The sequence below is a fragment of the Amborella trichopoda genome, chromosome 9 (genome assembly GCF_054954075.1).
Source record: "Amborella trichopoda isolate Santa Cruz 75 chromosome 9, AtrichopodaSantaCruz75HAP2 v2.0, whole genome shotgun sequence".
Classification (NCBI taxonomy): Eukaryota; Viridiplantae; Streptophyta; class Magnoliopsida; order Amborellales; family Amborellaceae; genus Amborella; species Amborella trichopoda.
Genome location: NC_142344.1, coordinates 16,390,475 through 16,417,880, shown reverse-complemented (window position 1 = coordinate 16,417,880; position 27,406 = coordinate 16,390,475). Strand labels below are relative to the sequence as shown.

The window sequence follows — 27,406 nt, the reverse complement described above, 5'->3', positions numbered from 1 at the left end:
CCTTCACCATGAATCGTATGGAGGCCGCTTGGCCACCACACACTCTGGGTTGGCCATCTGGCCACCCACTCCCTCGGTCGGTTGTACTAGTAAGGTATAACTGCCCATCACTTTTGGTGGTTGGTGTGCCCACCTTCTCCACTACCTCAATCCACACCACCTGGCTCCTTGATGAGAGGGGTTGGTTTCACCTAGTCAACCCCACATGGCTCATGGTTCTAGCGTGCAGCTCACTCGTGGTGTTGCACAAGGCCCTCGTGACAAGCGCTATATCCTCCTACAAGGTCACAAGGTTGGCCTTGAAGGACTGAGTGAAGGCCTTGAGGTTGTACATGAGCCCTCCCATATGAGCATCATAGGCACCACAGCACTCCTCCAACTTGGCCTCTAAAGCACCGATCCAAGCTTCCAAGGTAGTAAGGTTTTACTCGAAACCACCATCCTGGACCGCTTAGGTGAGTTGCTCCAACAGCTGCTCGAGGTGGTCGCTATGATCTCGCACATCACTATGCCATTAGCCATGGTGACATCCAACCTTTTGCTTTGATACCAACTATCACAGGGGGAAATTTCTTACTGCACCCTGTGCGGTGCCAAGCCTTAGTCCTAGCACAACCAAGGGTCAGCCAGCCTTCACACACGATGCAAGAGAGAGAGAGCGCACAGTCACACGCACAAGGGACACATAAAAGCAATCTTTAAGGGCCGTAGCCCAGTGGTGTTGCACTATACAATTGAAGTATATAGCCACAGATTCCTCAACTATGAGCCAGGTAAGTGGTACTTATAGCCCCAACTTTACATGTTTGAATTTTCAGTATGCAGTGCATATATGTCAGTCATACATTCCGATTGTAGGAATCTTGATTCCGTTTGGATCAGAGAGCGATTCCCAAATAGTTGGAATCCTGCTTCATGTGTTATGTATTTACGGACGGTGATTCCGATTATAGGAATCATTTGTTCACCTGCAGTGCCGACTCTAGGAATCATTTGGCTGCCCCCAATTCTGTGATTCTGATTCCTAACACGATTCGGAACCACAGGCATTTCCAACAACTATAATTTGACTCCTGAAAATATTTAATTTACTATTATTATTTGCTAGAATACATCTCCATGTTTTACTTAACAGTTGTATTAAGTCTGTGGGATTCCTTATTTTTGTGTTTTTGTAGAACTTATTTTGTTAATGATGTTAAGACAAGTTAGGATTGGTTCTTTGATGGAGTTCGTTCTGTGCAAATCCTCAAGGCAATGCTGCCATTATTTTTCCGCCAAACATGAAATCGTTGATACACTAAAAAGGATCATGAGATCCTTTTTCAGCTGAGAACTTGTAAGAACTTAGTGGTGTGCAATGTTTTTCATTAGATGATGTTAAGGGCGTCTCCCTCCACATGCAAGCAATCCTACTTTAATGTCCAAATTTTAGCCACTATCAACTTCAGGAAAAATGTTTACACCCTCTATATTATGTGGTACTAGATTAGGAAATGAATACCAATCTATGCTCTACCTCTCTGCAGTATGATAAAGATGCCATCGCAGAATTTTAGCCTTTCTTAAATTGCATGAATATGCATTTTTGATACAAAATCTGGACCTAAAACCGGATTGCTGGACAACCCTTGCCCCCTTTTGAATCTAGGCTGCCAGGTTTTGGGCGGCCTGGACCCCCCGTTGCCCACACCCCCTTCGGCCGCCTAGGCGCCGGCCAGCGTGTTTTGGAACACTGCTTCATTTGTCTGGGTTGAGCACTTAGCTCCTTGATCCTCCCACTTGCAAAGATGTCGATGGATCCATATTTGCGAGGATAGATTGATGGATCAGTTCTACCAACATTAATGGCTAATAATGCGATCATTCTAACTTGAATTCTCGACTCAATTGATGTCCTCGTTGCATAAAACTTCAGGGATCTCAAAGCCCTAGCTGGAACATGCTTGTCAAGGATTGCAGAGGGACAATAACTGTGTTTTGATGTCAGTTCAAGAAATCGAGTTGGATGGATGGAGTTGATTGGGTCGGTGCTGTCAAGTAAGAGTGCCCCTCAACTTTATCTGACACAAACGGTAGTAGTGTTAAGAGTTTGGGTTCATTACGCCACAAATTGGGTTCCCCTTTAGGTGGTTGATGACACCAGTATACATGCTCACATTATATATATGATATATAGATATGCACACACTCCACAGCCATTGAGGAAGATGTTTTGAAAGAATTATTTAGAGGGAGAGTAAGGGAGGTCTGTGGTGCTTGGTGCTTTTCCTTGCGGTGTATGTGGGGGGCTTGATAGAATGTGAGGAATATTTGAGATAATCAACCTTAATAAGTTGATTGATTCTTGCACATCATGTTGGCATGGGCCACTTGGGTTTGACTCAGCCATGACTAGATATTATCTGTATTTATAGGACAGATTGAGCTGAGACGTTTCTTGAGGGCATGAAGAACCAGAGCACCAAACAAGTCTTGGACCAATGACCATAGATGCTCCTGAGCAGAGGAGGTCCTTCAACCTTACAGTTTTGAGTTGATGTTGCTAGATAGAGATTAGAGGGACATGGTAGGTGGGTCCCAATGTCTGCAGTGGGCCAATTTCTGATTTGATTAGAAAAAATTGAAGAGCTCTACATGAAAATAAACTTCAACGTAAACCAAACGAAGCTCAGTCCTTACTCTACGAATAATAAAATTTGAACCTTACATATTATTGCTTAAGGTTGAAAATTGTTGTTCGAAGTTTATGGTTATAGTTTCTATAAAGTTACCAAGTGGAAACTTGTCATAAACCAGCAAGTTATGGAACTAAAAATTGTTAGTTTAGGTCAATCCATTAAGAAACGCAGAAGAAAAGATTGACGATGCTGTTTGAATAAGAATGTGAGTAATAACCTGGCCCTTGTATATGAGCCTGTTATAAGTGGAGTGATATTCGTACTGGCGCAAATTCATTTGCTAATTTTGAGTAATAAGGTTTTTGTGGATCAGTTTTATGTTGTCTGCTGTGCCTGTTGGGAAATGAAGGGGCAAAGGCATTGTCAGTTTTAAAGTTTGCAAAATGAGCCCTTCTATACAAAGGTCATTTTTGAGTCTTGAATGTGGGAGACATCGGGAACTAGTCTTGTTCACAGTCAAGTCTTCTCCTAGTTTTGACCAACCAACCTTACGGCTAACTCACCAGCTGACCCTGATGAAGTGCAGACCAGATTTTATTTTTCAATTTTCCTGGTGTAATTATGCAGTTTGCATCAAATTATTTCCCGTGAGTAAGTGAGGTGCCCCATCTACTACTTTTGGAGTAACGACCTTTGATCGTTTTGAGTGTTATCTTGTAAAGGTTCTTGTGTTGATTTCTACAAAAGCATCTCAAACATTTGAACCGTATTTGATGAATATGATGCTTTCTTCTTTATGTTTTCCACAGGTGATCAGGCATTTCCCCAACCTCGAAGCTATAGACCGCCAAATACCATCGGTGATGAATTCTTGAGTAGGCAAGTATCATTTCTTTATTCACATTGCTGACTATACAGAGACTGTTTTTAGCTGCTGATATGAAGTGCTAATGATTGTGGAATATGTAGATTCACACGGAATGCAGGCCTAGTGTCATCAGGCGTGGCCAGAAACTTGTACAGAGTGGGAAATTATATCAAAGATAATGTCGACGACATACTTTATCCCTATAGGAGGCGACCCAAATAGTACTCGAGGCTGTTCTTTAATCTGTGTATAATAAATTTGGGGCGCGAAGTGCCTGCATCCTCATGGCATCCTCCACTCATGTTTTTTATTCTGAGTCTCGGTTGTTACTCTTGAATCTTACTCTGGACAAGTTGTTTTCTTGGACATCTTTCATCATTTTTGTATTGTTAGATTGCTATTAATAGCTTTTATTCTTACATCTGTTGCATATTTCCCACGATCCATTTTGTAGACAAGTGAGGTTCTGGGTAGATGTGCTCCACAATAATGAAAGAATACCAACCAGTCCTTCAATATTGCAGCCTTTGACGCTCATAAGGTGATTGTATGCAATTGGATAGCAGTTGGATCCATCTTTAGTTCAGGAATGGATAGAAATTAGGGGTTAGGGGTGGGTAACCTGTGGGATTGACCTGCCAACACAATGGGTGGACCTAATTTGAGTTCAGAAATGGTCCTATTTTTTCAAGAAGAGGGATCTTGTAAAGGTTTTTTGAGGTGCACTTTAGTTTGATTGTTTAGGGCCTCAACTTTATATAAAATTTTTCAGTTTTAAAAAGTTTAAAAATATCTTTTAAAGTAAGAGAGAACAACACTAAAATGGATAAATCACCAAAAAAAGAAAATTCTCGAGGTGGATAAATCAATGGTTTAGCAGCAGACTGGTTACTTTGTCACAAGGGTGTAAGTGGGCCTAATGGGCAGGATCGGCCTGGTATGGGTAGGGTGGGCCTCTTAATGGGCGGAGCCTAGGCCTGAGTAGTAAGGTCTGACGGGCCCTTGTTATAAGTTACGCAAAATGTGCATAATGTGATATATATTATATAATGTAATTTTTTTTATATAATTTTTATAATATAATTTTATAAACTAAATATATTATTTACATAATAGCTTATGTAAGAGTGTGATTTGTGTAAGGTTGCAATCTTAAACAATGAAATTAAAGTGCGCCTTCAAATTTTATTACAAATGCAATTTTGGTATAAAAAGTGGATTGAGAATCTATTTTCATTTCTAATTATAAAATTTTTAAACTGCAAAAATGTTTCAAATCAAGTAGATCTATAAACATATGAAAATCTAAAAAATGGGCGGTCCAGATAATATATTGTAAGATGCACTATTTTGGGACAAAATCTTTTTATTTTTTCATAATTGTACATTTCGATGTCAAAATGATCAATTTGAGGGTTTTCCAATATCAAAACAACCTTTTATGATGGATTTTCAATGTACACTTTAATTCTACATTTTAAGGTTGCAACTTTATATAAACTTTTCTTTTATATAGACTAAATAGATTATTTACAGTCTTATATCTTGGTTATATACTTATTATTCTACCCATATTTTTGGTGGAATTCTGATAAAGTCAGGCCAGGCACACCTTGGGTTTTGAAGTTTTTGAAACTGATCGGGTCTGGGTTAGCACCCTTTGATCACAAGTTGGGGCTAGGCCAGTTTTGCCCCAACCTGCTTGCATGCCAACTATTATAATATGTGTTTCACCAAGTTCTTTTGTTAAGTATTTTATTGAGAAATGCTCAAAGTACAATGATCTAGGTTTTTTAATATGAACAAGGAGACATTTTGGTAGTTTGATTTCACTTAAGTGGCTTGAGCAAGATAATATAAGTACCTTCCATACTTTGGGTTATGATTCAAGAAAATGATTTTTCATCGAAAATGAGATATGTTCCTTGTTCCTAAATAAGTGGGGTTTAATTTCCTTAGGGTCATGATTTAAGAAAAATACTTTTTTTTTATATTGAAAACGAATTATGTTCCTTGTTCCTAAATAAGAGGGGGTAAATTTGTGATTTGAATTGGGCCATTTAAGTAAAGATTAAGTCAAATGACAATTATCCCTTTTTCTTTATGTTTTGGAACTTGGAACATATTTTTTCAAGAAAATAGCACATTCGTTTTGTTTTTGTTTTTTGTTTTTGTTTTTTGTTTTTGTTTTTTGTTTTTTGTTTTTTTTTTTTAAAATTTGAATTTGAATTTAAATTTGAAACAAGTAAGGGTAGAACTTTCATTTGGCTTAGGCCACTAAAGTTAAACTAAATGTAGCTACTTCTCCTTGTTCAGGGTAAGGAACCAAGAATAATATTTTCCATAAGAAAAATGTTTCTTTGATCATTATCCTCAACAAGGGGGTAAGACTTGGTTGGCCTTGAGCCAAATGATGAAACTACCCCTATATAATTAGGGTTGGAAGCCCCGAATTTCAATGATAAAAAAATCTTTTAGGCTAGGGCTAAAATTCTTTTTGCTCTTTTTAGGTTCGAAACATAGAAATATTATTTGTATATTTTCTACCAAAATAATTGAGAAGTACTTGAGAGGAATTGTATAAAGGAAACACTGATGATTTAAGAGAACTTTACACAAATATCCCTCAATATTAATGTTATTAGAAAAAAAAAAAATCAAATCAAGGGGTTGGCGGAGCAAGAAGAACCAACAATCGACACAAGGGCCCTTTAGGATCAATTTGGTGATGAGCAGTGTGTGTATGTTTTAGGGCTAATTAGCTAGAGGAAGCTGAGAAGGGTCATGATGGTAGGACCACTACTGAACAGGAGCACCATTGTGGTAACTGAAAAAGCCAAGGTGGTGGAAGATAGAGCCTAAGGGCTTGTTTGGGAACATGGATTTTTTAATATTTTGGATATTATCAAAATCTACTTAATGGTATTTTCAATGGCTAGGATATTAAAATTTCATGGAAATTAAAATTGTGAAAAATCATCTAACTTTTCTAAGATTTCATTTCCACACCAAAATCTGTTCTTTTGGATTTCCAAGGTCCATGGATTCCACTTATTGGCCCCTCGACCCGAAAATTAGGGAATGAAAATATCTGCATGAAAATATTTTCATGTAAAAATTATGTTATGCACATTTGGTATGAGACAGATATGAAAAATTATATCAAATTTTAGAGAGGGAGTACCTAATTTTTTTTAAAAAGAAACTATATCAAACTTTTTAGAGAGAGAATCTATCTCAAATTTTAAGTTTTGGAGAGAGAAAATATATCAAAATGTTAGAGAAACTATATCAAATTTTAGAGAGTGAAAGGACCTAAAAGTTTTAGAGAGATAAACTATGTCAAATTTTTTAGAGAGAGAAACTCTATTAAATTTTAGAGAGAAAAAATACTTTAAAATTTTTAGAGTAGTCTCAAATTTTTAGAGAAGAAATCATATTAATTTTTAGAGAGAGAAATATCTCAAATATTTTAGAGTGAGAAACCATCTCAAGTCTTAAGTTTTAGAGAGATAAAGTATGTTAATATTTTGGAGAGAGAAACTATATTAAATTTTAGAGAGAAACTACTAAATTTTTTTTAGAGAGAAATATCTCAAAATTTTTAGAGAGGACTATCTCAAGTTTTACGTTTAGAAAGATAAAAGTATTTTAAAATTTTAGAGAGAAGAATTATATCCAATTTTAGAGAGAGAAACTATCTCAAATTTTAAGTTTTAAAGATAAAATACCTTAAAATTTTAGAGAGCAAAACTGTATTAAATTTTAGATTGATAAAGTACTAAAATTTTTAGAGGGAGAAACTATCTCAAAATTTTTAGAGAGAGAAACTATTTCAAATTTTAAATTTTAAAAAGAAAGTATACATTAAATTTTTATAGAGAGAAACTAAATCACAATTTGGAGAGAGAAATTGTCTCAAAATTTGTAGAGAGACACTATCCAAAATTTTGAGTTTTAGAGAGAGAAAGTATATTAAAATTTTAGATAGATAAATTATATCAAATTTTGTTACCAAACAATGGACATGAAAATGATTGTAAGGAATCAACAAATTTTGTATTGTACATCCAAACAAGAATTATTAATATTTGAAATGTTGGGTGAGTGTGGCCTTTAAAGGCCTTATGAGTGCTTATAAAATGAAATGATATAGTGGAACATGAACTCAGTAGGAGTGTGGTCCCTCGTGGACCATACTAAGTAAACAATGTTTGCTGATACTGGACTGTGCTTGACGGTTTAGGCTAGTCGGTTGGGAAAAACTCATGTTAGCTAGGCATATAGTAAACCGATAAAGGTTTTAATGGGTTATCCCTTGATGAGGTCGGAGTATGCTCGGATGAGTGAGCCGAGGGGCTGTGTAACCCTTGTGTGTGATGGTGGCCTTCAAAGACGGGGCCAAAGTCTCATTCATGTACTATAACATCGCATGCATATTGCTTGACAGTCTAGACTAGTTGGTTGGGAAAAACCTATGTTACCTAGGCATAGAGTATAAATCGATAAGGGTTCTAATAGGTCATACCTTGATGAGGTCGGAGTATGCCCGGTTGAGTGAGCCGAAAGACTTTGTGATCATTGCGTGTGATAGTGGCCTTCAGAGACGAGGCCAAAGCTTTATTCATGTACCATCATATGGCATTTATATTGATAGATCGTTTCAAGAAAGCAAACCACCTTTCAAGGTGAAGTGTATGCATGTGCAAGAGATACCCCTATGCGCCATAAGAGTTGTGGTTGCATCAGATCTAGGTGACCTTGACCCGTCTTTAGGGGAGAACCTGAAATCCACAGACTGGGATTGTGACCCATTAGCTCATCGATCGGACTTTGGTGGCCCACTAATGAGCACATGCATGGACTGTGGGTCACATGAAACACTAGGTCGGGTCAGTTTGATAAAGCAAATGTGGTCGGTAGTTTACAGTTGAAGGTAGAATGCCCCAGTGTTTGATTGATTCCTAGGCTATATGGATCATTTTCCCATCTAATGAATTTAATTATGTTTGTTTTATGATATATATAATTTTAGAATTATTATTTGAATTTTTCTCGATCTCTAGATATTTTATTTATCAAATTTGGATTTATAAAATTAGAAATATTGATTTTACATTGGTTTAAATATTCAAATAAATTCTAAAATTATTTTATTGAGTTTTAAAAAATTTAAAATTGCATGGGGGCTTATTATGCACATGGACCCACTGGTGGGGCCCATGAGATCCTCTCATGGGTGGCACGCCCCACCCATTTAGAAGCTTTCTATTTTTATGATAAGTGATTTTGGCTCATAGGCCAAGTTGTAATGTGTTTTGGAAAGGTATTGGCTTGTGGCAGCTTTGAATGAATTTTTGGAAAGCATGAGAAGACTTGTGCATTATTTTGGTATTCACAATATTATATTTGAAATTATTTTATTTAATTTTTATTGATGGGAAAATGGTTTGGGAAAAGGGGATAAATGTTATAGCACATTCTATAATGTTGATGACTCATCTATGGAATGGATGACTCAAATCTCTCACCCCACAAGTCACCCAAGAATAATGATTCATATTCAATCTCACAAGAAGAGATAAGCCAAGGAAAATCTTAAAAAACCTTAATATTGTTCAAAGCATATAAAAAATGGATTCTCTACCTAAAATCTTTACATCTTTTCTTTCTCTCTCCTAAGAAATTTTTTTTTTTTTTCTCTCTCTCATGAAAACCTAAAAGGGGCATGTCCCGCTCTCTCATATTTGATCTCTCTCTCTCTCTCTCTCTCTCTCCCCCCCCACATTGTAAAAAGGGACTAAAGGTTAGACAATGACGTTCTTTTCTCTCTCATATCTCAATTATGGATTTGTGGCTAAGGGTTTTAGGATATAGCAAAAAGAGAATTTATCTCTCTCACATTAGGTTGCTAAGGGAACTCACCTAGGGTTTGAGTTTGTGATCAAAGGGATTTATGTTCTATTGGTGTGGCTTGGCTGAAACTTGCTTTTCTGATTGAGATTGAAGGTTGATCACTGATCCCGTGCCATCGGATGGTGGTGACTCAGTGTGGGGTGTAATAAGCTCGATTGAGGTAATATCCGACACTCTCTTTTTGTTTCTTGTCATATTTAATTATATTACCTTTATTTTCTCAAGCATAAGAATTGTAGATATTTTTTTTGTTTAAAAAAATTTGTTTAATGACATCAAGGTTTTTAAGATATTGGATTTGTTAGTTTTATTTTTTTTAAAGCAAGAATTACTGTAATAAGACTACTTGTAAGTGATGTTTGCCAAAAGAGAAGAAAAAAAAAAAAGAAAAACGATGAAGAGAAGAAAAATAAAAAATATATATTCCCCAGCAAGATCGCATTAGTCTATCTTTCATTGGTATCAGAGCTATTGATACTTGATGCCATTAGTTATTTTTTTCACTTTACTGAGTCTAGATCAAGCTTGAGAATGAGATATAATAAAGCTAATGACCTTTGTGGTAAACTAATACACCCATAGTTAAGAATTATTGAAATATTCAAACACCGAAAAAGGAACTCTGCAACATGAATATTCTAAGCTATTTTGGAGCAGTGATATGAAGAAGATAATGATGTATTTTTCTATTTTATACTTAGTAATATTGTGTGCCTTTGAGAGTATGATCTACTTGCAAAATTTCAGTGGGAGATCCTAAAGGAATTGAGAGTTATGCACTCATCAATGAAGGGTGTCAGTTCTGACCCTGCAAACTTCAAGAACTGTTTATTGAGTTCTATGATTTTTCTTACTAACCATATGACTTTATTTCTAGCTAAAATTGGACTATGACTCATAGAATTGAATCTAATTTCAAACAAAAATATTTTCATTAAAAAATTCCTTGTGGTTTGAAAGATATGGTCTATTTATTGAAGGGTGCGCAATTGTTGTTTTCTGTAACGAGAACTATTTCAATGGCTTACAAGTCATGATTTTATTTATATTCTTAATAGGATGTTTTATAGTTAATACTAAGTTCTTAAACTTCCATTATGAGTCTATGTTTTAATAAATTTTATTTGAGAGAAAAATATCTATAAGAAGGGAGAAATAAAAATTTTGCATTAAAGAGAGGCTCCTGAATTTCCTACAATTTGGTATATTCTTCATTGAGATATGAATAACTATATTTATCAAGCCTACTTAACTTAGTGATATGAGACTTGTGGAAATATATGTGTCACTATTATGTGTCTACTTTCCAACAAAATTGGTTTGAAAGGGAAAATCTATGAGGGTAGAGAGAAAAACCAATTTTACTAGATAGTATTAATCCTGAAATTCTGCAATATGATTTATTTCTTTGAAGAAAAATATTAGTTGGAACTCACACAATGATGTTATGATTTTCTTTTGAGTCTAGTTTTTGACACAAAAGATTTAAGGAAGAAATTATTTGAGGCTTGAGGGAAGCAATTTTTTATTAAAATGAGATTAACATGATTTTTTACTGAGAAAATTGCATTGTAACGTAAATATCACTAAACTGAAGACTCACTAAATGGTGTGATTTAAGGATGGAACTGAGCACTATTTTATATTTTTGACTCTATACTCAAAAAGCTTCGAAGATAAACTCTTTATGAGTTGAGAGATGTCATGTTTTTATCATGGGATGCTCATGTTCGGTTCTATAGTAAATTAAAAGGTGTGGCACGTTATGACATATCTTTGGATTCCTCATAGTGAAAACCTTTTTAAGGCTCATTTAAAAAGTTTTATAGTGTGATATGAGTATGGTTTATTATAATAAAACTTTAGAGAGAGATAATATAGAGTTGACAAGATATGACATTCTATGTGAAGAGTATTCGATTTAAGAATAACAGAAAGAAGAAAAAACACAATACCTATAAAAGCATATTGGTTTCTTTGAAATGAAATGATATATAGAGAGACTTGGTGGTAGCATAGAATGCTAAATATTAGTGGGAGAATCGAAATTGTGATATTTGAAATGATGTGATGAAGAAAAGAATTTCTTCACGGTGTGAGACAGAGATAATCCAAGTGCTAAAGAGATTGACACATCGTGACATGCGAAACCGATGACCAATATATTACCTATAAATTGTGTGTTCTTCCAAGATCACAAAAGCTTGTCAAACAAGTAAAAACAATAAATAAAAAAAGCCAAGGTACCACACAACATGGTTTTGAGGTATGAAATCTATCCCATATTACATATATAGGGAACGATGATTAAATAACTTTTTATTATGTTTAATATGCTTTGGTTATATTTTGGCTAATTATTTTATGAATATGTATGAAGTGTATGGACATTAAGTGATAGGTGCTAACAAATTTGAAAGAGCCGATTTTTTAATACCCTGTGTATTAGTGCCTCCTTGTGCTAGAGTATGAACTACTTAAGGTAGTAATGAACTACTTAAGGTAGTAATACACATGGAGATGTGATTTGATCAAAGGCTTTGAGGCTTAAGGATGAAACACGAGAGATGGGTGTGGCTTATTCAAATATGTAAACACAAAGGCAGTGTTTTGATAGAACTCGGTCGTAGTGACCATTCTCCCAATACTGTCAATAATATGATGTATTGCATGTGATGATGATATCTTGATAACACCTCCATATTTATCAAAAATGAAATATTTTGTCAATGCTTTAGTAGACATTATTTAGTCATGCTTTATTTTGGATAAAATTATAAGATGATATTTATGATTTGTTTTTGTGGCCATGAACTTGATTTGGTAGGAAATAAAAGGTGAATGCAGTAAAATGATTTATGAAGGCTGAACATGTATTTTACAATTAAATTGAATGATTTGAGAAAAACCTACATCTATGAATATGGTTTTGAGAAAACCACATAGTCTTCCAAGGTCCACTAAGTTTTTATGAAAATCATTTTAAATTGTCATACTATTATCTGACTATTGCTTGTGAATGCATATATATATATATATATATATAACATTCATATACCTTGACCAATGTTTCTAGTTATTTAGAATCATCGATTACCTAAGACCTTGAACCATATGGAATGTTGAAGGAATGCCATCATGCTAAGCTTCCTTGACACATGTTATGTTGATTAAATAACTTGGTTTGTATGAATTTACTACCAAGATGACTAGTGTGGTTGAACCTTTGTGGTTCATGAAGGTTTTATATATTGTGAACCCAACGGGTATTGAATTACTAATTGCATAAGAATGTTAAGCATGTATATGTTGCGTGTGCAATGATTGAGTGGGAGCAATTACAGTCCTACGCTTTTTTTAGCTGTTTGGATATTCAGATATACAGGTGCAAGCTATTTCACAAATCCAGATAGTGCGAAGTCACATTTAGATATGTGTTCATGCTTGGAGGGGGTACAGTTACTTGGAAATTAAAGAAACTAGATGTAGTAGAATTGTCCACCATGGAGATAGAGTATGTGGCGAATTGTTTGGTGGACAATGATATCGTAAGGATTAATAAATTTATTAATCACGTTGACTTTCACCCCGTGCATTGTGAGGCAGTAAGGATTTTCTACGACAATACGACGACGATATGTGTGTCATAAGAGGCACGATTTTGTAAGAAATCCAAGCGTATAAAATCATGTTTCTATCACCTGAGGAATGAGATGTGTGGGTTTGGTTGTATTGCTATAATGGAGATCAGCTTATTTGAAGAGGTTTTTTGAGCCCATGAACATATAACCCCATGCGATGAGAGTACATGATGATTTTCTGTGGCAAAAGGTCCATGATTCATGATGCGATCTGAAATATGGGTTACGACCACTTTTGGGATGATATTTGTGCAGCAAAGGAAAAAAAATTGTTGCCTCAATAAATCCTTTTGTTAAAGGATTGATGACGAAAACCATGATTAATGTATTGAGAGAGAATAAGTAAAAAATGCTTGAGAGAGAGATTGTAATTGGGAGAGAGAGATGGGGATGAGAAAAAGTAAGGAAGAGAGAATGTAAGGCCATCAAAGGCTAAGTGGGAGATATTGAGTGAGTGTGGCCATTAAAGGCCTTATAAGTGTTTGTAAAATGAAATGATATAGTGGAACATGAACTCAGTGGGAGTGTAGTTACTAAGCAAACTATGTTTGCTGATATTAGGCTGTGCTTGACAGTCCAGGCCAGTCGGTTGGAAAAAACCCATGTTGCCTGGGTATAGAGTATAAACCAATAATGGTTCTATAGATTATCCCTTGATTAGGTTGGAGTGTGCCGGGATGAGTGAGCCGAAGAATTGTGTGACCCTTATGTGTGATTGTAGCCTTCAAAGACGGGGGCTAAAGCCTCATTCATGTACCATCACACGACATGCATATTGATGAACCGTTTAGCCACCTTTCAGGGTAAAGAGTATGCATGTGCGAGAGATACCCCTATACGCCATAGGAGGTGTGGTCGCATCAGGTCTAGGTGATCTTGGCCCGTCTCTAAGGGAGAACCTGAAATTTACATACTGGGATTGTGACCCCTTAGCTCATTGACCAGACTTTGGTGAGCCACTAATAAGCCCCTGCATTGACTGTGGGTTATGGGAAACACTGGGTTGGTTTGATAAAACAAGTATGGTCCGTAGTCCACATTTGAAGGTGAAGTGCCCCAGTATTTGAATGATTCCTAGACCATATGGATCCTTTTCCCATCTAATGAATTTAATTATGTTTTTTTATGGTATATATGATTTTAGAATTATTATTTGAAATTTTCTAGATCTCTAGATATTTTATTTATCAAATTTAGATTTATAAAATTAGAGATATTGATTTTACATTGATTTAAATATTAAAATAAAATTTAAAATTGTTTTATTGAGTTTTAAAATTTAAAATTGCATAGGGGCCTATTGTGCACATGGGCCAACTATGGCCTAGATGGTGGGGCCCATGAGATCCTCTCATGGGTGGCACGCCCCACCCATTTAGAAGCTTTCTATTTTTGTGATAAGTGATTTTGGCTTGTAGGCCAAGTTGCTCTGTGTTTTGAAAATGTATTGGCTTGAGGAAGCTTTGAATGAATTTTTGGAAAGCATGAGGAGACTTGTGCATTATTTTGGTATGATTAAATTATATTTGAAATTATTTTATTTAATTTCTATTGATGAGATAAAGGTTCTTGCACATTTCATGATGTTGATGACCCATCTATTGAATGGATGACTCAAATATCTCATCCCCTAAGTCACCCAAAATCAATGATTCATATTTAATCTCACAAGAAGAGGCAAGCCAATGAAAACCCTAATACTGTTTAAAGCCTATAAAAAAAAGATTGTCTTTACCCAAAATTTCTACACCTAATCTTTCTATCTCTCCTAAAAAAGTTTCTCTCTTTCATGAAAATCCAAAGGGGGCACATCCCACTCTCTCATCTTTGATCTCTCTCCCACATTGTAAAAAAGGGCTAAAAGTTTAAACTATGGGATTTTTCTCTCTCCTATGATTTATGGTTAAGGGTTTTATGATATAGTAAAAAGAGAATCCATCTCTCTCAAACTAGGTTGTTAAGAGAGTTCACATAAGGTTTGAGTTTATGATCAAAGCAGTTCCTGTTCTATTGATGTAGTTTAGCCTAAACTTGCTTTTCGATTGAAATTGAAAGTTGATCATTGATGCAATGCCATCGGATGGTGGTGACTCGATGCCGAGTGTAATAAACTTGGTTGAAGTAATCTCGGACACTCTCTTTTTGTTTTTTGTCATATCTAATTATATTGTCTTTATATTCTTAAACATAAGAATTTCGAATATTTTATTTGTTTAAAGAAAATTTGTTTAATGACATCAAGGTTTTTAAGAAGTTGGATTTGTTAGTTTTATTTTTTGTGAAGCAAGAATTAGTATAATAATACTACTTGTAAGTGATCTTTGCCAAAAGGAAAAGAAATAGGTAAAAAGGAAAAAGTTGCAAAAATATATTCTTCGACAAGATCGCATTAGTCTCTCTTACAAGAAATCCACATATTTTTTTAAGTTCAAATATCCAAAATTCCTAGGTCCAAAGAAAACTTAAGGCCAGAGCGAATATTTACCTAATTCCATACAACAACGGAAATTGGAAATCATTTTTGTTTAAGAGCTACATGTACAATCCTTATAGGGAGCCTTTTCCAAAATCCGAGAGCCAGTATTCTAAGTACCTTATAAGCTTATTATGCTTCTCTTTGCTGTAAAACAAGGGTTACCGGTGTATGGCAATGAGAGTAATATTAATACAATCAATAAAACCGAACTTTTACACGACGAGCAATATGAGCTCCTGCCAGGTAAAGGTACACACTGAAGAAGTATGCTCCATGTAACTGAAGGTTCAGCTGAGCTGAGCTGAGCTTTGAGCACCTTCAAGAATTGTTAACAAGCGGAAGAGTAAGGTACATAAAATAGGTGTGGTGTACCCGGGTGGGTGGGGAAGGTGATAGGATGTTCAAGTGGTGGCTGAGCTGCCGAAGCCGAGGAGGTGGAGGACGAGTTTCCAGTAATTGAAGGCATAGACAGACTTGATGAAGTTGAGCTTGGAACCATTCCATGGAGGGTACCGCGAGTAGACTTCGAACATGAAGCCCCTGCACAAGATGGGCTTGGTGTGGCTGAAGGTATCAAAGGAGAACTTGCCATGGTACCTGCCGAAACCGCTCTGTCCGACCCCTCCGAAAGGTAGTGAATCAACGGCGTACTGTACGGTGATAAAAACATGGTTATTGAGTTATACTTAATAACTTTAAAAGCAAGTGCATGGTGTAGATAATTTTTTTTTCTTATGTTAACTTAAGATACGGGAGCTTTGGACGTCATGACATCTCATACTTGGGATGTTCTTTAGTATATGTGGTCAGGCTATTTGGAGGCACCACCACTTGGGGGAAAGTCATGTGGTCAGGCTATTTGGAGGCACCACTTGGGGGAATGTCATGCGGTCAGGCCATCTGGAGGCACCACTTGGGGGAATGTCATGTTTTTGGGGTGACTCATCTGTTAATTTATTTTTGAATTATGAATTTCAAATTTTTTTTTTTTCTTGTTCCCTTGTCTTGATGGTCTACTTTGCCTTTTTTACACCTTTGGACCACCGCTTTTAACTTTTTTTTTTTTTTTTCAATTTATCTTCCAACGTTATTAATGAGCTATTAATGTTCCAAGTATCATCTTTGCGTCTTGCTCAGGTCACCTGTCTCTGCCTTCACTTTAATTGACATGTCCAAGCAACTTAGCATCTCTTCACTTTAATTGACGTGTCCAAACAACTTGGCATCTCTGTCACGGCGCCCTACTATATTTCCCTCTTTACTCACCGCACTTTACCTCTATAGCTACGGAGGCATCCGTATGCCAACTGCACCTTTAAAATAATATCTATTCCATTTAAAAGGCCTCTGTATGAGAGAGGCATCCGTATGCCAACTGCACCTTTAAAATAATATCTATTCCATTTAAAAGGCCTCTGTATGACGAAAAAAATAAAGGGTGACGCTTATAGAAAATCCACGTAACACAAGAAGACTTGACAGTGACAGTGAACTCATGGTGGAAACCACGGTGGTTTTTAGTACTGATGGTGAAGTATTAACATGGAGATTAATTTATAGATAGAATCTAAGGAGTTTTATAGTATTTTGAGTTACATCAGTATATTTTTGCTGTCATATTTTGCGAGTTACCGAGCATGAAACTTTAGAAACTCAAGAAGACTTTGATTTGGCTGTATCTTTAGGGTGTGTTCGTTAGAGACTTTGTTTGCGACATAAAATCACTCGTTCATCTCGAAATTGTATCGGATACAAGGTGAACGTCAAAAAAAACGAGCTCCTTTCGTACTTCCAGATCCTGGAGGTACACTCACTCTGTATAACCTTCAAAACCTGGTTCAATTCTTATGAGAATTTGATTGGTATTTCGAATATTTTTATTCCCAGATATAGCCTCTAAACTCTAAAACCTGTTCCAATTCCTATTGAAATTTGACTGGTACTCGAAGTATTTTTATTGCCAGATAAAACTTTCGAATCTTACTTTAATTCCTATGAGAATCCGAATAATACTAAGAATAGGAGTGCTTTGTAATTATTCTTTTGACACTATTCTTGGATAAGGGAAAGTGCCGCTGATTTGGAAATAAGGTGATAGTGAAAACTATATAAAAGAAATTAACATCATCATCTCACCCTAGAACTTATCCATTGATAACTTCTATGCAATTGAGGAGAAAAGCCTTTAATTCCATGGATTAGTTGAAAAAACCAGCAGTCCATTGGATCATCTTCGTCAAATTAATGGAACATTGCGCCAACATAATAGGCCCAAAACATGATGGATCTCACTCTTGGTTTAATTTCTTGATCGAGGGTGATGATGCTATGTATGACCTACGTTGCGGTACGTGGGACTGTAGCTTTGCCTAGTGCACAGAGATTGGACCTACCTCGCATCACTATCCATCAAGTAGTAGCATGGTGATTATCAAGCCAGCAATAAATTCTCTAGATCCTCAATATACTGCCTTGTCTAGTGATTTTAAAATTTAAAGCTGGCACACCAACTCAAATGCATGCACCTTCCAAAAACCATTACCTAGGATGCAATTGGATACAGAATTTAACTTATTGATAAGTTTGGTCCCCACGATCATAAAATCAGAAATGAAGAAAATGTCAAATCTTGAAAATAATTTATTCGTAAACTTTATTTAGCCATTTCATTGAAGCTTTTTTAGATCCTTCTCAAAGGAAAATGTTTTGATAGGGCCACAACGCTATCAAAATAAGTAAAGCTTTACCTCAAAACTCACCAGAAATTACACTTTCGGCATCGAAAAACTTTCGAATCAATCATCTGGACCTTGATTGTTATGGTTGTAAAAAATTTTTAAGATTTCAAACCATAAAAATAATGACTACTATAATAGATTATCTTAGACTGCCTACTTCACCTTAAAAATAAGTGTCCAAGATCTACACCACCTTTTGGGCTTCGAATTTCATAATTGGGGTTCAAAATTGATTTTAGAGTCATCATCAAGGTTTATAAGCCTAAAGAGTTTTTTGGATAAAGATTTGAGACAAGGCTTTACTATATTTTCATAAAGGTCCTAAGGAACCTTCATCTTTCTTCAAATGATCGTATTTTCCCTATTAAACTCATGAATTAATATGAAAATAAAACTGCCGAGAGTGTTTTTATAAGAAATCTAGCATAGTGTAGGAAAAATCGGGCAGTTCAAATTCTAATCACCCAATTAGATTGGAACCATCCAATGACATTGGTCAGCTCTGGTTTCGACCGGTTTTGGTGAACAAGGCCAGGTATTTTAAACATAAATTAAAAAATTATATAAAATCCCAAAAATAAGGGATCTTTTTGTAACATTTTTTTTAATATTTTCGGCAAAGATTGAAATTTTTTTTAACTATTATTAATATTTATTTTTACATTTTTCTATTTTTAAATTTTTTTTTCAAAAATACCTTTAGACACAAATCTATCTTTAAAATCCATATTTTTCATTAATTTTCAACAGCTTCGTATGGATGTGCTTTGTTTAATCATATTTTAAATATACTTTTATATTTTTTATTTCATCTAACATTTTTTTTTGACTCTCTCGAATTTATCCGGTTAAACAGGTTGAAGCAGCTAGATTACCAATTAATATGGAGTAACTGCTTCCGACCTCATGTCTTCCGATTTTATTTTATTGGTTCAACACAAACCAAAAAGGAATAACCACAAACCTGAACAGTGGCGTCATTGACGGTCACGCTGCCCGAGGACGTCTCCACTACGATTTTGTCGGCAAGCGCGGAGCGCGAGGTGAAAACGTAGAGGCACAGTGGCTTGGGCCTCGAATTTATGAACTCGATGCTCTCCTCTATCCTTTTCAACTGTCCACAACAACCCGCCTCATTCATGTGCCGTTGCAACTGACCATTTATGTGCAGTTGCAACTAAGATTTCCATTAAATGCATAATAATAAGCACTTACTGTGATGATGGGAAGTAAGGGACCGAATATTTCTTCAGTCATTATTTCCGAGTCCAGAGGGGGGTCCAATAGTATGGTCGGCTCTATGTACCTAACGCAACAAAAATAAAATTGATTTTACCCCAATGCCAATATCTCATTTTTTTTTTTTGTTTAATAGTTGGGTGGCAGGAATCAAACTTGAAAAAATCGCAGGAAGAGTTTATTCGGTGCGGCATAAGCCTTCAGCGATCAAAAAGTGTTAAAAAAAATAAAAAAATTTAATAAAATATAAAAGATATATTTAAAACATGGTTGGAGACAACCTATCCAAATGAAATTAAAAATTAATGGAAAAAGATGGATTTTAGAATCGATTTGTGCTATGGGTATTTTTGAAATTTTTTAAAAATGATAGAAAAAATATAAAAATAAATATTAATGACCGAAACAATTTCCAATCTTTCTCAAAATGATAAAAAAACATTAAAAAATACTTTACAAAAAAAAAATCCCCTATTTTTTTTTGAGATTTTATATAAGTTTTTCTCTTTTTTTTTAAAATACCAACCCGGTTTATCAAAACGATCGAAATCGGTTTCAATCCAACCGGACGATTTCGGTTTGAACCACTTGATTTTTCCTACACGGCTTAAGATACAATTGCTACTAATCAATCAAACCGAAGTCTATAATTGCTACTAATCAATCAAACCCAAGCCTAATTCCTCCAGCCAACCTCACTCTTTAACGGAAGGAAAACATGGAGAGACAGAAAGATGAGTGAGCGATAGAGAAAGAGAGTTTACATGTTGTCATCGTCCACTCCACCTCCATGAACGACCGAATTGGACACTCTAGGGTCTGCTAGGAGACTCTTGAGTCTGAGGTAGTGATGCTTGTTCACGATCCGTGAGATCGCGTTTGATTGTTTCGGGTCATCCCCATAGAAGGTTTTTAGTGTGCTCTTCAATGTAACAATCTGCAAACATAAACAGAAGACTCTGATTCTGGGTAGAGGTGGTCAAAATGGCATGTACCAGAACGCAAATGTCTAGAGTTTTACTCTTGCTAGCTACTAGGGGTCGGCCCTGACCCGGCCCTGCCCCTTGAGCTACATTTTGTAGCTTAAGCTCTAGTTTTTTTAGGGCCTGATTGATGAGGTTGGGCTGAGGTGTTGATCTATTGTCAGCCCTAAAATGGTTATGCAGGTCGAAGTTAAAAGAAAAAGACAAAAAAAAAAGAAAAGAAAAAACGAATTCCTCAGACATAAAAAAGAGTCCTGAGTATATTACCCACGTAGAGGCGAATTTCTCATCTATCAAAACATAATCAACTGCTGCGCATGCTTGTCCATTACAACTTCCCCATTTCGCAGAGACCATCCTCGCTGAGGCCACCTTTTACAATAGAATTTAAGTTCACAGTCAAATTTAGAGTAAGTGTTTGAGCCTGCATGCCATCAGAAAAAACAACACTGTTGAAAAAAGCGACTCGGGCCCCGGCAGCCCAGGCCCGCCCGAACCAATTATGCTGCCCCAAGTCCGAGCAACTTGGCCTGAGTTGAGCCCGAGTTCCAGCCAAGGCCAAAAAGTGTTCAAAAATAAAAAAATACTAAAACAACAACAAAAATATGAAAATATTTTTAAAGTGAAAATAAACAAAACACAATTAAACGAGGTTCAAAAGATGGCGCAAAAATAGATTTTGAAAACATCAATTTGTGATTTGGGGTATTTTAAAAACAATCCAAAAAGAAGAGAAAATATATAAATAAGTATTCATCCCCAAAATACTTTTCAATCTATGCCAAAAATGATAGAAAACATCAAAAACATATTACTAATACAATTTCTCATTTTCTTAAATTGTTTACTTAGTTTTGAATTTTGTTTAAGATCCCCTAGTTAGACATCCAAGTGGGGATACTTGGGCGAGTCTGAGCACGCCCGAGTAATCAAACATTGCGAAAAAGAAGCCATGAAATTGGAGTGACCTTTCTATCCCTGTAGCTAGAGAGGGTATCTACAACGGCAGGGCTTTTCCCACCCAATTCAAGCACTACGGGGGTGAGATGCTTTGCAGCTGCGGTCATTACCAGCCGTCCGATTTTCGGATTCCCTGCAAATTATGAAGGACCAATGGATTCCAATAGAAAAACAGAACAGATAGATCAGTGTGAAAGGGATGGCCGTTCACTGACCTGTGAAGAAGATCAGATCCCACTTCCTTTGGAGTAGTTGCTCGCACACAACAACCCCTCCTTCAACCACGATTATGGCCTTGTTGTCGAGATACATTGGGATAAGCTTCGCCAACAGCGATGACGATGCAGGGGACGTCTCCGACGGTTTCACAACAGCCGTGTTCCCTGCGGCCAATGCTCCCACCAGTGGCTCCAGTGATAGCCCTGCAACCACCCATCACCCCCTTGCATGTTCAAGTAACCACCATCTAAGCTCTTCTCTTTTTTCGTGTTAGGTTGTTTCAATTCGAGAATTTCCAAGTATACAAAATGTCAATAGAGTTGTAATTTCGAAACATTTTGACAAAAACAAAATTGATCCGCGGGAGCACCGCTCATACAACAACTTTTATTTTTAACCACAATTTAATCTATTTCATACCGTACACAAATAATTGAGATAAAACTACGATGATGATGATACCATACCATAGATAACATACATAAATTAGAAGTTCGTCGGCATCAAAGATTAACCAGAGAAACTGATTTGCTATCTCACATACCAAATGGATAGTTCCAGGATGAGAATATCAGAACGTTGCCGAGAGGTTCAGGGACCAACGCAGCGGAGGTGGGGAAAGCTACGAGGGGTACCCCTGCCTGCCAAACAAACCAACAACTCTCTTACTACACAATCTTACTGAGATTTGGAGGGGAGCCAGTATTGGTTTCGGATGCTCAGACCTTTACAGGAGCCATCCACTGGTTCAGGTTCTTCAATGCGTGTTTTATGGATTTGACGAGCAGCCCCACCTGCAAAACGCACTCTTTACCGTCTGCATAACCACACAAAGAAAGGGTTGAGATTCACACCTCGTCTCTGTAGGCCTCGATGTGATGCTTGCCGAGGTCCTGTTGGAGAGCCTTGCAAATCTCGATCTCGTTTTGAGTTAGAAGTTTGAGTAGAGATGTCAATTGGCCCTTCCGCCATTTCGCACTGCGGGTTGTACCCCTTCGAAAAGTATCTCTCAGCTTTTCGACCTCCTCCATCGATTCTTCTTGATGTTTTTGCTCCTATTTCCCCTCTTTTTAAAAGAGAAGAGTGGAGTGGCATAACAATTTTCGTTTCTCCTCTTCTATCCATCGGTAATTAATTTGTTGCGGAAAAAAAAAATCCACGAGGAGGAGTAGAATTACAGTGAGCACGCGGAACCGCCGGAGCAGGTTTGGACATTTATGCAATTAAAGCCAGTCATTTCAAAGACGTTGACATAAATCCGGGTACCGAACCCACCTACCATGTGCTAAGACGTTGACGTAAATCGGGGCACCGAACCCACGCACCATGCGCTGAGTTTAAAATGGGAGGATAGGAAACAATCTCTTAAAAACCGGATCGAACCTACTGGTTTGGATAGGAAATTGAAATGGCACCAAGCTGGCTAGTTTGGTTTGGAAAATGTTGAGCCAAATCTAATTATGCCTAAATATCGATAATTGTATGTCTCTTAAGGAAATTGATCGGTCTTGGTGTTTTTCTATCGGAAACTGCCGGTTCTATATTATTTTTTAATATTGTTTGATTTTACTTTATTTTTTAATATTTAAAATTTTTTTGTTTTCTATTTTTTTTAAAAAAAATTTGATTAGTTGGTTCATCAGGCTGAGATCGCCAATCCAACGATTTGATCTGAAACAATTCTCTCGAGGGGTGATTCGGGTCACCAAATTGTACTTTTCCTCTCTAATTTGATTGTTTGCAAAAATAAAGAGTTTTTGGGCAGATAAGAAACGGAATACAAGAAAGACCCTTTTCATATCCAAGTTGACCTCTTTCATTAGCGATCTATAATATACATATACGGCGTCAGCTACCTTTGTAGGCCGCACGTCGTTAAAATAGGCATCAGCTACCTTCGGGAGCGGGAGCGGTTCCGGTTTTGGGAGCAGCTCCGGTTTTGGGAGCAAGAGTACCGGATCGATAGCTGCCCAAAGCTGTAGAGCTCGGAGAGTGAGTTCCCATGAAGGTAGAAGTTCCGTGTTGAGATCCTTGCTTTACCAAGAAATTTGTGCTGTAATGGGATCGGGATATGTTGTGAATGGGAGTGATATCTTTGAAGTAGAGACCGTCGTTAATAGGATCGAGAATCCTCAAAATTGAAAAGAGGTTGAGGTAAGGTGGAGAAGGATGATTATTTTTGGATTGGTTGTGCTCTGAAATTCCGTGGCCTCAATGCAAGAGAGAGGTTGATCGGATAGAGGGTTCTGCAAGTTGATCGGATAGAGGGTTCTGCAACGAAGTTATCTGAAACCCATCATCCCTTCACTAGGTCTATAGATAGAAACAAACGAAGGGGATGGACGGGGTGAGTGAATAGTCTCTGTTCACCCATTAAAGGCTTTGCGTGTTTGGGAACACACTCTCTTTCTCTCTCTTCACCATTACCGACCCAAGTTTGAGAGAGAAAGGGGAATTCTCCTCCAAATATAAGGAAGGGACTTGGGATTGGATCTCTTCTGATACCCATTTTCAGCAGCGGATTAGGATCTTTACCTCGCCTTTTTTTCTCTCACTGCACAAGTACCAGTTTCTCTCTCTACTTAGCCCTTTGGTTTTCTCTCTCTCAATCTGTAATCAATCAGAATTCTATCTAATGTAATTTCTCTGCCTCTATAGTTGCAATCCCAAAACAAGAAAAAAAAAGAGGAAAAAAGAGTTTGTTTCATGAACAATATCTACACTACTCTGTGCTGGCAGATCATGTCCCGTCACAGAAACTGCATTCCATCATCTCTTTCCTCATATATTACTCTCCCTCTACCACCACGACCACTCTGGCTCAAGCTCGTGGAGAATAGGTGCAATTACGCTACTGTGAAATGCTTGGCTCTTTGGACTCCTCCTCCAATGACCCATGAAGAAGAAGACCCCTCTGACCACCACCGCATCGGCTTCCCAAGCCAATGTGGCTCGCCACCGGCCCAACAGTTACGGCAGCTGCTCATGACATGCGTTGAGCACATTTCTCACTCTGATTTGCAATCGGCAGCTCACATTCTCTCTCTCCTTTAGTTCAACTCTTCTCCGTTGTGTATGGGATCCAAATCCGTTGTGAATGGGAGCGAGCTCCGTTGTTAATAGGATCGAGAATCCTCACAATTAGAACAAGATCCCAAATATATGGGAATGGGTTTCGAGTGAGATTCCGACTCGAGAACGTCGGAGCGAGATTCCAAAACGGAAGCGCCACCGAAGTAGTGGCTGGTTTGGTTAGTGAATCTTATGGTTATGATAATATAATATGTTAATATTATGAGGTTGTTGTTTGTATAAAGTCGAAGCTCTAAACAATTGAATTAGAGTCGACCTTCAAATAGTGTTGAGAAATATGGTATCCATATTGAAAATTTATGTGATATCCTTAAATTATATTTTCATCTTTAGTTATAAAATTTAAAGCTTCAAAAATAGTGTAGATCAAACATATGTATGAAAACTTGAAAATCTTGAAAATTGCCTGTCTAAAAACGCGTTATAAGATGTTCTATTTCCAAAACTTGAAATCCATTATTTTCTCATGTCCATGCATCGTGATGTCGAGATGATGAATTTGATGATCTTTGGACATCAAAACAACATCTAATGAAAGTTTTAAGGTAGGCTCTAATTTGATTGTTTAGAGCCTATGCTCTCTATAAAATTTACCCATATTATAATAGTAGTTGATATTATATTGTATTATATATGTTATGGCTGACATGGTATGATGCATATATCAATGTTTCCCATTGCCATCAATGATGCATAGATTGATGTGTACTATGGTACCTATGACATTTATATTTTATTATAGCAATAATATTTATGGAGTTTTGTACATTGCTTCATGTGAGCCAGACATGAACAATTACATATAAACCTCTTTAGTGTTTAAAAGTTTAAATAAATTTATCAAGATATGTTTAAACGTTTAAGCAAATTTATCAAGATATACTTAACTTTTTAACAATATGAGAGTTTATCCTTTTTCAATTATTTCAATGCATGGTCATGTAGATTTTGATGGCTACTTTGAAATTAAATCAACTGTTCAAACTCATGGTCATGTAGATTGTGATGGCTACTTTGAAATTAAATTGGGAGAAAATTACAAACAGACACTTTTTCCAGCCCTTTATTACTGTGTGGGAATATTTTCTGCGAACATTACATTGAGCGCAACACCGGATAGGAGGGAAATACCGCAACTTTACACAATTTATATATAGGTGCGGTTTGTATAGAGTCGCGGCTCTAAACAATCAAGGTAGAGCTTATCTTCAAACAATGACGAGCAATGTGATTTTAATACTGGAAATCTTTGTGATAGCCTTAAAATATATTTTTATATCTAATTATAAAACTTAAAGCTTTAAAAATAATGTAGATCGAGCAGATCTATGAAAACTTAAATACCTTGAAAATTGACGATCCAAAAATGCGTTACAAGATGTACTATTTTCGATACTTGAAATCCATTTTTTTTTCATGTCTATGCATCTTGATGCCAAGATGCTCAATTTGATGTATTTAGACATCAAAACAACATCTTCTAGTGAAATTTTTGAAGTGCCTTTGATTTGATCGTTTAGAGCCTTGCCTCTTTATAAACTTTTCCTTTATTTATTTGGCAAGTGGTCTAGCATTGAACATTCCTTCTTTCGCGTTGCAAAGAAGGGCAAAATTTCAGTACTCCTAGACGAACATTTTAGCACTTGAAAACCACATTCACCCATTCCTCCCTGCCATTTGACCTAGATTTCTTTTGGGGTTAGTTGGATTAGTTGAGGATAAAAAAAGAACAATCACCCCCCATGAAAAAAAAAGAAAAAAAGAAGAAGAAGAAACGAAACCAAAACAATAAACATATGCTTGTACTTTTAAGATCAAAATTCCACATTTTCCAACCACCCAAACCCTAATCTCCGATTCTTCGTTGTTCTCGGTTTAAATCTCAACCAAAAAATTTAAAATTTTTTTCTAAAGTACTGGTAATTCAGCCCATTAGCAAAGCCCAACGGAAATTGGTTGAAATTACTTTGATTTAGCTGAGGTTTTAAGATCCAAATATTAGATATCTTACCCCCGAAACCCAATCCTCCATTACTACCTCCCCCCGCCTTTGAAAAAAAAGACAATTACCAAACCATTCAACATTTAGGGGCCATTTGGATACCTGGAAATATTCTGTCTGTGAAATATATTACTGTGTAATATATTAATATATTACATGCAAATAAATTGTTATTGTTTGGGCAGTATTTATATGTAACTTGAGAAATACATTGCTACTGTTTGGCTATGTTCGGAAGAAATATGAGAAATGCATTACCAACATTTTACCAGCACTTGCCTATAAACTATCATTTCTTTCTTTTTTGTCACAAAATTCCACTGAAATGCAGAATGAAAGTCATCATAACACCATTTCAAAAAGATTTTCTAATAATAACATCATCACCATTCCAAAAAGATTAATAATAACTTGTGTCATTCTAAAGGTATCATCATACCATTTCCTACTTATTTTGCATGCCTTTGGCACTTACATGGAATCACATGACTTCTAACATTATTAGATTTTGGTTTCAACATGATAAGTCATTGGAATAACATATTTTTATTGCTATAAGTCTTATTTTTATTTATTTTTTATAAAAGTCTTACAAATGTCCGAATATAAATAGCAAGACAGGTTGTTAAATAGTTGTATGTTATGTACAT

At 36.2% G+C, this 27,406-nt stretch overlaps 2 protein-coding genes across 4 annotated transcripts in view; one reads left to right on the top strand and one right to left on the bottom strand.

Annotated features, from left to right (window-relative positions):
• Positions 1-3,908, top strand: part of LOC18424505 (altered inheritance of mitochondria protein) — a 38,462-nt gene extending 34,554 nt beyond the window's left edge. For both annotated transcript variants that reach the window (XM_088848493.1, XM_011630716.3), the window contains 2 exons: positions 3,431-3,500; positions 3,591-3,908. In XM_088848493.1, coding sequence (XP_088704619.1) covers positions 3,431-3,496 — 66 coding nt within the window. In that variant the 3' untranslated portion in view covers positions 3,497-3,500; positions 3,591-3,908. The remainder of the gene's footprint in view (positions 1-3,430; positions 3,501-3,590) is intronic.
• An 11,781-nt stretch (positions 3,909-15,689) lies between these two features.
• Positions 15,690-22,706, bottom strand: ALDH3F1 (aldehyde dehydrogenase 3F1). 2 transcript variants are annotated; one of them, XM_006829090.4, is made up of 10 exons: positions 22,516-22,706; positions 22,387-22,455; positions 22,206-22,302; positions 21,658-21,864; positions 21,451-21,575; positions 20,750-20,854; positions 20,264-20,436; positions 19,476-19,566; positions 19,225-19,374; positions 15,690-16,172 (listed from the first exon to the last, which is right to left on the bottom strand). In XM_006829090.4, the coding sequence occupies exons 1-10, from the start codon at positions 22,690-22,692 to the stop codon at positions 15,924-15,926; spliced, it is 1,443 nt and encodes a 480-aa protein (XP_006829153.1). In that variant the 5' UTR covers positions 22,693-22,706; the 3' UTR covers positions 15,690-15,923. The 2 variants fall into 2 exon arrangements, with proteins under 2 accessions (XP_006829153.1, XP_011629017.1); XM_011630715.3 differs by having other exon boundaries at positions 21,451-21,539.
• Between the last annotated feature and the right edge of the window lie 4,700 nt (positions 22,707-27,406).